The 13873-nt window shown below is 43.5% G+C and overlaps 1 protein-coding gene across 5 annotated transcripts in view; it reads right to left on the bottom strand.

Annotated features, from left to right (window-relative positions):
* The window catches only part of LOC144605488 (BTB/POZ domain-containing protein KCTD20-like), a 47731-nt gene that overhangs the window by 12127 nt on the left and 21731 nt on the right, over window positions 1-13873 (bottom strand). For all 5 annotated transcript variants that reach the window (XM_078420812.1, XM_078420810.1, XM_078420813.1 and 2 more), the window contains exon 3: window positions 2333-2517. In XM_078420812.1, the coding sequence (XP_078276938.1) occupies window positions 2333-2517 (185 nt within the window). The remainder of the gene's footprint in view (window positions 1-2332; window positions 2518-13873) is intronic.

Below are 13873 nucleotides of genomic sequence, written 5' to 3'. Positions count from 1 at the left end.
GGGGACTCTGACAGTGTGAGGTTTCAGTGGTGCTGAGGAGCTTTTTAACACAAGGCCAGATCAGCGAATTGAACTGGCTCAGATTAAAGAGATCGAACTCCAATCAGCGCCGACACACTACATGTGGAGGGCTGCGGGATTAAGGTGCCTGATCATTCTAGTGGATGTCCTGCGTATAGTCACGATATATACCCTGTGGGTTCCACTGCCACTGTATGAAATCAATGACTGATGAAAGTGATCTGAATAAAACACTGACTCAAGCGATCACAGCGCAAGAGGAGACAGCAAGGATAATTACATGTAAATATTTAATTCGGTTTATAATTTCAAATCATATTAGACTGGGCAGATTGCAGCTCAACAGATGTGGATGGCAGGGAGGCTGGTTGGTACGGTTTAGTAAGGTGCAAATAGGTTGGCAGGGGTTGGTAACCTGAACTTTCATTCAAAGATTCAGTGGAAGATACAGAGTGAGGGTGGAAGGCAGAGGAAAGGCAGACTAGAAAATAGACAGCAAAAAAAGCTCAGGGAACAAGGCAGATTAGCTGAGGGCAAAGAGGCTGAGATACTTTGTAGGTAATGTTCAGATTGGCTTAAAGGACAGGAATAGCAGTACAACATTACTGACTGGAAAAGAGAGGATAAAAATAGTGTGGGTCTAAAATATTGGTTAAAGATGCATTAACATTTGAATATAGATGTGATGTTCTAGAAGAATCAAATGGAAACCAAATCATCTGAGCTATAAAACAGAAAGGTACCAACCATGCACTGGGGAGAGCAAAATATCTGAGCAAACCTCTGACACTAATAACATAGAACATCCATATTTCTGATAAGTTATGTCATTAAATTGGAAAGAATGCAGTAAAGATTCACAAGGATGTTGCCAAGACCCGAGGGCCTGAGCTACAAGAAAAGATTGGGCAACCTAGGACTTTATTCCTTGGAGCGCAGGAGGCTGAAGGGTGATCTTATAGAGGTGTACAAAATCACGAGGGAATAGATAGGGTGAACCTACAGTGTCTTTTACCTGGGGTTGGGAAATCATGAACCAGAGGACCTAGGGTTAACATGAAAGGGGCAAGATTTAAAAGGAACCTGAGGGGCACCTTTTTCACTCAGAAATTGGTGGGTTTATGGAATGAGCTACCAGAGGAGGTAGTTGGGGCAGGTTGGACAGGTACATGGATAATAAAGGTTTAGAGGGATATGGACAAAATGTGGGAAAATAGGTCTAGCTTTGATGAGGCATCTTGGTTGGCATGGAAGAGTTGGGCTGAAGGGCCTGTTTCCATGCTGTCTGATTCTATTACTTAGAGAGACAGATTCAGTGCAAAGAGTATAGAATGCGCAGAAACAGTGGGAGTAACGAGGCAGTATAAAACTCAGCTACTGAGATGCTTGGGAAACAGAGCAGAGGTGAAATGAAGCCCAGAGATCAACTCGAAATGCAAGCATAAATGTAAATAGCAATGTCACAATCAGATCAGAGGAGGGCAGCAGGAGCAAAGGGAACTAAGGATAAGTCTGAAGGAAAAGTTTGAACTAAGAGCAAGGATCGAAAATAAAGTAACGTCAATAGCACTCTACACAAGATTCATGTATATTCAGTGACATCGTGTTGGATGGTGAGGCAGGGACAATTGCAAACATTTTAAATTCAAACATAAATTTAAATATAAATAATTAAAATCTAAACATATATATTAAAATATAATATAATAACTATAATAAAATATTACGTTCTTGGTTTAATGAGGATTTGAGATTGCTAAGTTCTTCTGTTTATAAAGACAAGATGCCAAGATATTTAGAATAAAAGGAGCAAAGGAGAGATTTAGCAACTCTAGACAATTGTAAGAAGCCTAGATAGGGTGAACAGTAAGTAACTATTTCAGAAAGGAGTTGGTAGTAGGATTAGAGTGGAGATGAAAATATTTTGTATTGAAATATTTATAAAGTAATGAAACATGCACTCGAGTGCAGGACCCACAAGTTTACAGAACAAGGGCTCGAGAGGGATGGACAAGGGCTGAACGGTCTGCTTCGATGTGATAAATCGAGAGGTTTTTGAACACCAAGGCAACTTTCCATGCTGATCTGGTCATTATTTATTGCTCAAGTGCTGATTATTGATTATCTCTTCACGCTTTGGGGAGTCTCAATGTGTACTAATTGGCAATCACTTTCGCCACATCACAATAGTAACTCACTTCAAAGTGTGTCAGAGGGTCGGGAGAGCATTGAGAGACACCAAGTGCCACCCAAATGCAAGTCACCCCTTTTCTACTTGCAGAAATGCCGATGAAAGTGTTGAACTACCCACCTGAGGTCCGCTGCCTGACAGATGGAGATGTGCTGCGGAGGCAAGGCAGGAGATTGCCTTCTTCCCTTTGGTCAAGGGCTTGGTTCACCTGCTGTGAAGGATATGGATTCTTGTTGGCCACTGCTCCTTGAAGGCTCATCCTGGGACTCCGCACCACTGGCTGCCTCCGCAAACGTGGCAGAGACCTGCAGCAGAAGGAGAGAACCTGGTATTACACACAGGATCATGCCCAGCACACTCCAGGGTTACCGACTGCACCAAGTCTCTTGCAAGTTAGGGGGATAATATTACTGCAGCAGTATTACCCACTAGTATTACACAGCAATACATTCATCTTCTCCAACCACATCTCTTGCATTCAGTGGTTTCAATACGGCCTCCTCTACATCAGTGACACAGAGAACAAACCAAACAACTCTTCTACCATGCATCTATGCGCTGTCCATCATGGCCATCTTAAGCAACAGGTTACAAGGCATTTTAACGGCCATTCTCACACCAGCCTCCTCCATTGCCACAGTAAAGACACACAGAGGATACCACATGGTCAGTATACATACACACACCCACAATCCCTCTGTTACCAGATTTCTTTCGCCACCCCCACCTCTTTCATCTGCCTCACACTTAACCCACTGGGTTCTGCATCCCCAGCTCTTATTGTTCCCATCTGCCTACTATCTCTCCCTTATCAGGTTCCACTCATTACCTTCCTTTCTTATCAGACCCCATTGTCTGCAGCCCTTTGTCGGCTCCACTCATCACCTTACAGTTCCACCTGTCCCTATCCCTCCTCCACCAGGCTCCTTCTGACCAACAGCCCCTCCTCAATTGGATCCGCTGATAATTTGCCAGCTCCTGCTAGAACCTTCCCCACCACTTCTATGTACTGGCCATCTCCCCTTTGCCAATGTCAGTCCTGATGTAGGATCTCCACTCGAAACATCGACCATCCCTTTGTATCCACAGATGCTGCCTGACAACCAGCATTCCTCCAGCAGTTGTTCTCTTTACATCAGCGAGTGTCGACTGGTACCCCAGCCACTGTAAAAAGGCTAATTCTATTCTCCTTTGGGCCCCATCAGAGGTGTTCGTCTCACTGACTGACTACACATGCTGGAACTGGCATCTCCCTCCTTTAGACTGTCTAATGGGCCCAGTGGTGCCAATATTACAGCAGTACTTTAAAGAGAACTAAGGTTCCTCCAGGTGTACCTGTGGCTAAAAATCATATTGGTCCACTACAAATTGAAAACAGTCCAACAATGGTAACAAAGATCAGTCTGACGAAGGGTCTCGACCCGAAACGTCATCCATTCCTTCTCTCCACAGATGCTGCCTGACCCGCTGAGTTACTCCAGCATTTAGTGTCTACCTTCGATTTAAACCAGCATCTGCAGTTCTTTCCTACCAACAATGGTTATGACATGAATAATGCTATTCAGTACAATAATGCAGAAACCACAGGGTTTACTGATCAACTCCAGTGTAGGAAAATAACTGCAGATGCTGGTACAAATCGAAGGTATCACAAAATGCTGGAGTAACTCAGCAGGTCAGGCAGCATCTAGGAGAGAGGGAATGGGAACTCCAGTGTAGTTAGCATGCTGAGAGCAAGACTTTAATCAAAGTCATACTATCTATTCCTACTAAACCCTGTTTCCTGTAATCAACAGGTGTTGGAAGGACAGTTCCAACAATAAATATTAAACCGTCCCTACTCCACATATGTGATACACCAACAGCTTCCAAGAACAACGACAGCACTCTGCTTTGCCACCAATTTAACCATCACAGTTAAACCTACGACTGTGCTGGTGGGATTAATCACTGCTCAGTCCTTGTTGAAGCAACGTCCTCTCTTCACATCAAGAGCATCATAATGTGTAGCAACACCACCATTCTAAAGGTCATTGGTTCAGAACAGGTTACGTAGTTCAAAACTAGGCATCAGGGACTAACATCATTGCATCCCATCAGATCCAGTACCACATGAAGTGGAGGGTGGGGGTGACAGAGGAGGGAGAGGAGGTGGAGGGAGATAAGGGAGACGGGTGAAACACTCCATAACGTGAGCTCTGTGCTTTGTGTAATCCTTCTGCTTGATTCAGGTCAGCATGCCCAGTTTTGACAGTGAAAGTCTATTGTAACTTAACTTTAATCTTAGATAATTCTGCATTAAAAATCAGCATTCCATCAAGTTTCCTTACACCTTCATCGAGTCGAATGCTGCTTTAAAATGAGCCTCCGAATCCCTCTGTAGTGCCACATTATCCAGTCATGCCTGGCTGTATAATTACCACACTAGTTAACCAAACCCTGCAACTTCACCTTTAATGACATTGAATTCAATCTGACTTTATTTTTTTTTAACTCATTCCCTTATCTTTTCCATATACCTTTGCAAGTTCCTTTGGTCCCAATAATTATTCACTAGGCCTGTTTGGCATTGTTCTTTAATCCAAGTAGTAACATTTGGAAATGCAGGAAACAGCTCTACAAGCAGAAGACAATAAGTACATAAGTACAATTGTGGTCACCCTGCTAAAGAAAGGATGTAATTGAACTAGAAATAATACAAAAAAGATTTATAAGAGTGTTACTGGGTCTGGAAGGTTGGGAATCTAAAGCTGGAGGACATACATTTAAGGTAAGGTGGGAAAGATTTAAAAGGGACCCAAGGGGCAACGTTTTGCGCCGAGGCTGGTGTGTGCAAGGAATTAGCTACCAGACAAAGTGGTAGAGACGGGTACAATAATGACATTTAAAAAGCACTTGCGCAGGTACAGTCAGCAAAAGGTTTGGAGGAGTTTGGGTCGGCACAGGCGTGTGGAACTAGCTTAGTTAGGCAACTTGGTCAGTATGGACGTTGGGCTAAAGGGCCTAGTTCAATGCTGTATAGATCTATAACTCTATGTTGAATAGAGGTGAACCTAAACTAGAACAGCTAATCACATCCCCAACTTCTATTCACATTGTCACACTTCTCTGCTTCCCTGCTTCTAACCAATTTTGCAAAATTGTGCAGCCATCTTCTTAATTATCTAGCAATTAACATCCATGTGATATTGGAGCAAAGGACTTTTGCAAGTCCAAGTCAAACTAACTGTCTCTGGGTCGGCTCAACTTCCCTTCTTGATCACTTCCTAGAGAACATATCCATTCCTAATATAACTTCCTGGGCTTCTGCTAGTTCTGCTCAAATCTCTCTGAAAAGATGAATCTATCCCATCAATGTCTGGCAACTTTCCTTGAATACTTTTATTGCATCTATTAACTTACTTTTAATCAATGTTGTGGTTTTACTAATCACCGTATATATATTGCCCTCCTTATCATCTCAGCAGTCCTGCATGGTCTTTAATTCTTTACAAATGTCGACAATAATACTGCTAACACCCAAAATGGGTTTAAATGGCTCTTTGGTTCAGGACAACGATGGAAAAACAATGAATGTTAGTGATGCTGCTCATCGCCAAAGATACACAAAATTGATTTAAAGCTCAACCACCCCCCTCACAATGTTCAGTTCAACACTCTCCATGATGTGCTGCCGTTTACTATAGTTTGCCTTCCTTTGTGTTCTTGGTCATTTCTGAACTCATCTTTGTAAAATATCATAGATCACGGAAGGTTCAACACCATCTGGTTTGCGCTGCGGCTTTGAAGGAACAGTGGATCGGATGATGATCAGCTTCAACATATCCAGTGGAGAGGATAAGAACCACTTATCCTCCACCCTGGAAAAAAAGGACTTTGTCCATTCACTTTACCTATTGTCCTCATGATTTTATACCCCTCTGTGAGATCACCCCTCAGCTTCCAACACATTCTATGGAGTGTGCGAAACCAAGGCACTTGTCCAAGCAATGTAAAATAACTTAAAGCAGAAACTAGTGTTAGGAGATCATATAAATATTGCTCACCGTTAGTCTCACATCAAAACATTAACTTGATATTTAATCCTATTCATTGTTCAAAATCGTGTTTGAATTTCACTCGTTCACTAGCCACTTCATTGGCTGTGAGGTACCTTGAGCTGTTCTGACTCTCATGTTTACTAAAGTGTACATCCCCCTTTCCTCTCTTCGACTGCAGATAGCAAATGTGCACTAGGTGCAATGTAAACCCAAAGCCACTCCCACCCACGGGTATAATGCCTCTCTTGCATCACAATAGACATCCTCGGGGCCTGTTCCTATGCCGTACTGTTCTATGTTTTATGAGTCTTTCAAAGGGCCACTAAGTTTGAGAGGCTGAGGGGCCTTGATCCAGATTGTTAAAATTCACCTGGGGCTCACAAAACAAAATAGCAAAGGGTCTTCTGCAGGATTATGAATACCAGAAGTTATTTTATGACCATAAGTCTAACTGGGAAGAAGATAACAGCTCATCAAAAAAGGCAACGATCTCGACTGAGCTCAATTGTTGTGCCCGAATGACTCCCAGTCCTCACTGCTCTACATAGGAAGCACGGAAAAGGAGAAGGCTGTCCTTCCCTCGATCCGCAACACCATTCAAACCTAAGATTCTTCACAGAGCATTGAGAGAAGGCAGCAGAAAAGATTCGCAAGGATGTTATAGGGAATGGAGGGCTTGAGTTATAAGGAGAGACTGGATAGGCTGGGACTTTTCTCTGAAGTGAAGGAGGTTGAGGGGTGATCTTATAGAGGTTTATAAAATCATGAGGGACTAGGCTAAATAGTCCTTTCCCCAGGGTAGCGGAGTTTAAATAGAGGACATGGTTTAAGGAGACAGGATAGAGATTTAAAGGTGACCTGGTGACACAGAAGATGGTGGGTATATGGAATGAGCTGATAAAGGCAGATACAATTACAATGTTTCACTGATACATGGATAGGAAAGGCTCTGGGGGAAATGGACCAAACACAGGAAGGTAGGACTTGCTGAGGCAGCACCTATTCAGCATGGATGTGTTGGAATGAAGGGCCCTCATCCGTGCTGTATAAATGCTTGAATAAAGCCCATGAGAACCTCGTGGACTCTCTTACAATTATAATTAAGAATAAATGGCCCAATCTTTACAGAAAACAGGTTTTAAAGTGTCAACTAGGATAGTCTTTAATTATTACTTGTTAAGAATAAACTTCACATCAACAGTGAATACTCAGATGGGGTAAAAAAAATGTTATTTGCAAGTAAGAGCAACACACAGGACAGAAGAAGTTATTTAATCTGATAGCACCGTGACCAACTAACTCAACTGGCATAGAACGATGGGAACGCAGTAAAAGAAATAGTCAGAAGACATACATAGCAAGATGACGATTGGGTTTTCAGGATTTGAACCTGCTCAAAATGTAACACCAACATTCATCAGACTGCAGCAGCATTCCCACAGGATAGTGCATGGTTATCACTACTAACTGTGTCACCAGCAGCCTACTCTCAAAATACGAGATAAATACAAAACGCTGGAGTAACTCAGCGGGCAGACAACATCTCTGGGGAGAAGGAATGGGTTACGTTTCAGGTCGAGACCCTTCTTCAGACTTCAAAATACGAGGCGACGTTCAATAAATGTCGATTTTTTAAATATCGGTGCGGATTTCAATAATTCTACAAATACATACACCCCCTAGGTTATGACAGGGTTCAATTGCCGAGAACTATTCATAAACACTCGTCTCCCATTAGTGGAAACATCCTCTCCACATCCACTCTATTCAGGCCTTTCGCTATTCAGGAAGTTTCAATTAGGTCCTCCCTCGTCCTTCTAAACTCCAGCGAGCAAAGGCCCAGTGCCGTCAAATGCTCATCACATGTTAACCCAATTATCCCCGGGATCAATCTCATAGACCTCTGCTAGACCCAACGCCAGCACATCCTTCCTCAGATATGGGGCCCAAAACTGCTCACATTACTCCAAATGCAGTCTGACCAGTGCCTTATATAAAACCTCAGCATTACATTGCTGTTTTTATATTCTAGTCCTCTCTAAATAAATGCTAACATTGCATTTGCCTCCCTTACAACCGATTCAATTTGCAAATTTAACATTTTGATAATCCTGCGCCAGCACTCCCATGTCCCCCTGCACCTCTGATTTCTGAATCCTCTCCCCATTTAGAAAATAGTCTGCACCTTGATTCCTACTACCAAGATACATGTCTGCACACTTTACTACACTGTATTCCATCTGCCACTTCTTTGCCCACTCTCCCAACCTGTTCCAAGTCTTTCTGTGGACTCCCTCCTTTCTCTGCACTACCTGCCCATCCACCTACCTTTGTATCATCTGCACACTTGTTCACAAAGCCTTCAATTTCCTCATCCAAATCATTGATATACAACGCGAGGAGTAGCGGCCCCAGCACCGACCCTTGCGGAACAATGCCAGTCACTGGCAGCCAACCAGAAAAAAACCCCTTTATTCACACTCTTTCTATCCATGCCAGTATCTTCCCTGCAATACCATGGGCTTTCGTCTTCTTTAGCAGCCTCACCTGCGGCACCTTCTCGAAGGCCTACTGAGAATCCAGGCTTTCTGGTTAGACGGTGAGCTGAATAACCTTCCTGGTCTGTGTGTTATGAAATGCACAGCCCTGAATTGACAGCATCTGAGTTGCTGTGAAGACACCTCCTGGTGTGGGTGCGGCTGACACTCAATCCATTGTTAATTATTGATGCCGTGGTGCATGTGAGAAATCAGAGTTGCCTGGAGGGAACGGCAGTTCAGTATTCACATCAACAGATCCCTCCTGCACCAGTAAGTTGTGCAAATCTATCTACAGCTTCCAGAAAAGGTTCCATCTCCAGGAGAATAATATTTCACTTCCCTACACGCCGAGTGACTACCCTCTAACTCTGGAAAGTGACCCACACCAAGTTAACAAAAACTCTGTCTCTGTTAGAATTGATTCACATCCTTTCTCTCTCACGTTTCTGCTGACAGATATTTTAGCACCTGCAAAGGGCAAAAAGAGGAAGAGTGAAAGGATGAGGGGTGGCAAGGGCAAGAAATGGGAGCAGGAAAGAAATAAAATGGTGCCAGAGTGTGGTAACATTTCGCAAACAGCAGAGCAGGTCAAGATTAAATATGTAGGAAGGAACTGCAGATGCTGGTTAGACACAAAAAAGCTGGAGTGACTCAGTGGGACCCGAAACGTCACCTAATCCTGTTAACCAGAGATGCTGCCTGACCAGCTGAGTTACTCCAGCTTTTTGTGTCTAAGATTAAATTTTGTCGTTTTGAAACTCATAACTTCAAAGAAACAGCATAAATCAATGCTGTAAGAGACAGGCTGCTAGTCCATTTAAATGGATTAGCGCTAATCACAATGTCCCAATGAGAAAGGAGTACCCGATGGCAGGGGATTCCGTCGGCAGGGGACCCCAACCACACCGCTTGCATAGTGAGTACAAGACAATAGACAATAGACAATAGACAATAGGTGCAGGAGTAGGCCATTCAGCCCTTCGAGCCAGCACCGCCATTCAATGCGATCATGGCTGATCACTCTCAATCAGTACCCCGTTCCTGCCTTCTCCCCATACCCCCTCACTCCGCTATCCTTAAGAGCTCTATCCAGCTCTCTCTTGAAAGCATCCAACGAACTGGCCTCCACTGCCTTCTGAGGCAGAGAATTCCACACCTTCACCACCCTCTGACTGAAAAAGTTCTTCCTCATCTCCGTTCTAAATGGCCTACCCCTTATTCTCAAACTGTGGCCCCTTGTTCTGGACTCCCCCAACATTGGGAACATGTTATCTGCCTCTAATGTGTCCAATCCCCTAATTATCTTATATGTTTCAATAAGATCCCCCCTCATCCTTCTAAATTCCAGTGTATACAAGCCCAATCGCTCCAGCCTTTCAACATACGACAGTCCCGCCATTCCGGGAATTAACCTAGTGAACCTACGCTGCACGCCCTCCATAGCAAGAACATCCTTCCTCAAATTTGGAGACCAAAACTGCACACAGTACTCCAGGTGCGGTCTCACCAGGGCCCGGTACAACTGTAGAAGGACCTCTTTGCTCCTATACTCAACTCCTCTTGTTACGAAGGCCAACATTCCATTGGCTTTCTTCACTGCCTGCTGAACCTGCATGCTTCCTTTCATTGACTGATGCACTAGGACACCCAGATCTCGTTGAACTCCCCCTCCTCCTAACTTGACACCATTCAGATAATAATCTGCCTTTCTATTCTTACTTCCAAAGTGAATAACCTCACACTTATCTACATTAAACTGCATCTGCCATGTATCCGCCCACTCACACAACCTGTCCAAGTCACCCTGCAGCCTTATTGCATCTTCCTCACAATTCACACTACCCCCCAACTTAGTATCATCTGCAAATTTGCTAATGGTACTTTTAATCCCTTCGTCTAAGTCATTAATGTATATCGTAAATAGCTGGGGTCCCAGCACCGAACCTTGCGGTACCCCACTGGTCACTGCCTGCCATTCCGAAAGGGACCCATTTATCCCCACTCTTTGCTTTCTGTCTGTCAACCAATTTTCTATCCATGTCAGTACCCTACCCCCAATACCATGTGCCCTAATTTTGCCCACTAATCTCCTATGTGGGACCTTGTCGAAGGCTTTCTGAAAGTCGAGGTACACCACATCCACTGACTCTCCCTTGTCAATTTTCCTAGTTACATCCTCAAAAAATTCCAGTAGATTTGTCAAGCATGATTTCCCCTTCGTAAATCCATGCTGACTCGGAATGATCCCGTTACTGCTATCCAAATGCTCAGCAATTTCGTCTTTTATAATTGACTCCAGCATCTTCCCCACCACTGATGTCAGACTAACTGGTCTATAATTACCCGTTTTCTCTCTCCCTCCTTTCTTAAAAAGTGGGATAACATTTGCTATCCTCCAATCCACAGGAACTGATCCTGAATCTATAGAACATTGAAAAATGATCTCCAATGCTTCCACTATTTCTAGAGCCACCTCCTTAAGTACTCTGGGATGCAGACCATCAGGCCCTGGGGATTTATCAGCCTTCAGTCCCATCAGTCTACCCAAAACCATTTCCTGCCTAATGTGGATTTCCTTCAGTTCCTCCATCACCCTAGGTTCTCCGGCCCCTAGAACATTTGGGAGATTGTGTGTATCTTCCTCAGTGAAGACAGATCCAAAGTAACGGTTTAACTCGTCTGCCATTTCTTTGTTCCCCATAATAAATTCCCCTGCTTCTGTCTTCAAGGGACCCACATTTGCCTTGACTATTTTTTTCCTCTTCACGTAACTAAAAAAACTTTTGCTATCCTCCTTTATATTATTGGCTAGTTTACCCTCGTACCTCATCTTTTCTCCCCGTATTGCCTTTTTAGTTAACTTTTGTTGCTCTTTAAAAGAGTCCCAATCCTCTGTCTTCCCACTCTTCTTTGCTATGTTATACTTCCTCTCCTTAATTTTTATGCTGTCCCTGACTTCCCTTGTCAGCCACCGGTGTCTCTTACTCCCCTTAGAGTCTTTCCACCTCTTTGGAATAAATTGATCCTGCAACCTCTGCATTATTCCCAGGAATACCTGCCATTGCTGTTCTACCGTCTTCCCTGCTAGGGCCTCCTTCCAATCAATTTTGGCCAGCTCCCGCCTCATGCCTCTGTAATCCCCTTTGCTATACTGGGAGAACTCCTTTGTGCATAGAAACATGGCCGTCAGGGTGGCCTGCAAATAAGAATGAAATGCCGAAGACTATGCCCCACCCCTCCCCAGCATCGTATTGCCCAATGTACAATCCCTATAAAATAAGATTGGAAACATGAGGGCAAGATTGCTTTACCAGAGGGATGAGGGAACTCTGTGCACTGTGTTTCACAGATATGGTTCACCCCAGCTCTCCAGACTCATCCCTCCAGCCCAAAGGTTTCTCAATCCATCGGAAGAATCGGATGGCACCATTAGGAAATAGGACAGTGGCATCAGCCTCATGGCAAACTCCTCGTGCTATTCAGACGTGGCAGGGATCTTGTCACTCTTGGACATTACATCTGGATAACCTAGCAGTAAATTGCCATCCCTTCTCCTCCCAAAGGAATTCACCTCCATCATCGTGACTGTGGTCTACATTCAGTCTCGAGCAGATGTTTGGCCAGTACTGGAGGAGTTGCACACCGTGGTCAACAAATTCCAAACAACTAACAGACACCTTTCCCATTACAGCTGGGGCATTTGGACAGATATATGGATAGGAAACATTTAGAGCCAAATGGACCAAAAGCAAGCAAATGGGACTAGCCAAGAATGCCAACTTGATTGGCATGGACATTGGGCTGAAGGGCCTGTTTCCATGCTGTATAGCTGTGACTTTATGCTGAAAAGAGCCTCCTAATTCTAAACAGCCTCAGTTTTAGATTCCCCCTTGAGTGGAAAACATCCGCTCAGCATCTATCTTGTTATGAGCTTCTCTGTACATTGTTCTCATTCTTCTAAAGTCCAAAGAGTTGTATTCCCAGATGTCTTTACTGTGTCTCCAGTATAAGTATATCTCTCTTCAAGATGCCAAAACTGCAGAGTTACTTTTCCTGATAAAGGTCAAGGATTGGCTTAAAGTGTTAATTGTTTTCTTTCATAGAAGGTGCCCAACCTACCGAGTATTTCCAGCTCAGGCAGTCCTGAGTTACATAAGAGTTGCATTCCTGAGAATCGTATGTAAACATATTCTCCATAAGTCTGAAACATCCATTTTATTCAGTAACTCATATTGTAGAACTCATCATACACTTGTATTAATTTGCCCATTTCCTCAAATATTTACTCAAACATGACCCATAATTATCAATGCAATGTATACTAAATTCAGTCATTAATGTATATCACAAAACTTTTCATTATTATTACTTTCTTTGAAAAATGTTTTAAGATTGTATTGAAGAGTTTGCATAAAGTCAGATTTTCGTAAGTCGGGACATCCATAACTGGGGAGACCCTGTACTCTGTTTTAATTTCAGGTTTCCAACATCTGCATTAGTTTGGAGTGTGGAGTCATTTCTGCAAGCTGACCTGCTGACTATAGCAGATCAATCGCCATGAGGGAGCACATGACACACTTCAAACAGCCCACTCACAAGTTGTGTTTGTGACTTCATTGTCGACAGATCTAAAACTCTGGCCTAATCTCCCAAATTCTCCCAGACCAAATGCCACGCAAGAAAACAGTGTTGAAAACTGTGAACTTTGATGTAAATGTACCTGCTAAATTACACATGTCCATTCGACTGAAATAGCCTGTGTTCCTGCTCTTCTCTCCTCGAGTCAATGGGCATTTCACTCTCTGCCCTCACTCCACACAGCTGTCTCATAACTTTGGGTATCAACATGCAGGCAAGGAACTGCAGGTACACAGGCATTCTCTCTCTTAATATTGCATTAGATAAATACAAAATCTTGAGCAATATTTATCCATCAGCCTACTTTGGTTATATAGGTCCTCTGGTCATTTATTTATTTGTTGTTTCTGGGAGTTTGTTATCAGCAGGAGTCTGCACTGTGTGCCATCTGAAAAAGGCACAACAACAAGGCTTGGTTAACAGCACTGGCAAGAACAGAAATA

This window comes from Rhinoraja longicauda, chromosome 24, assembly GCF_053455715.1.
Source record: "Rhinoraja longicauda isolate Sanriku21f chromosome 24, sRhiLon1.1, whole genome shotgun sequence".
Classification (NCBI taxonomy): Eukaryota; Metazoa; Chordata; class Chondrichthyes; order Rajiformes; family Arhynchobatidae; genus Rhinoraja; species Rhinoraja longicauda.
This window is presented reverse-complemented; position numbering and strand designations above follow the sequence as displayed.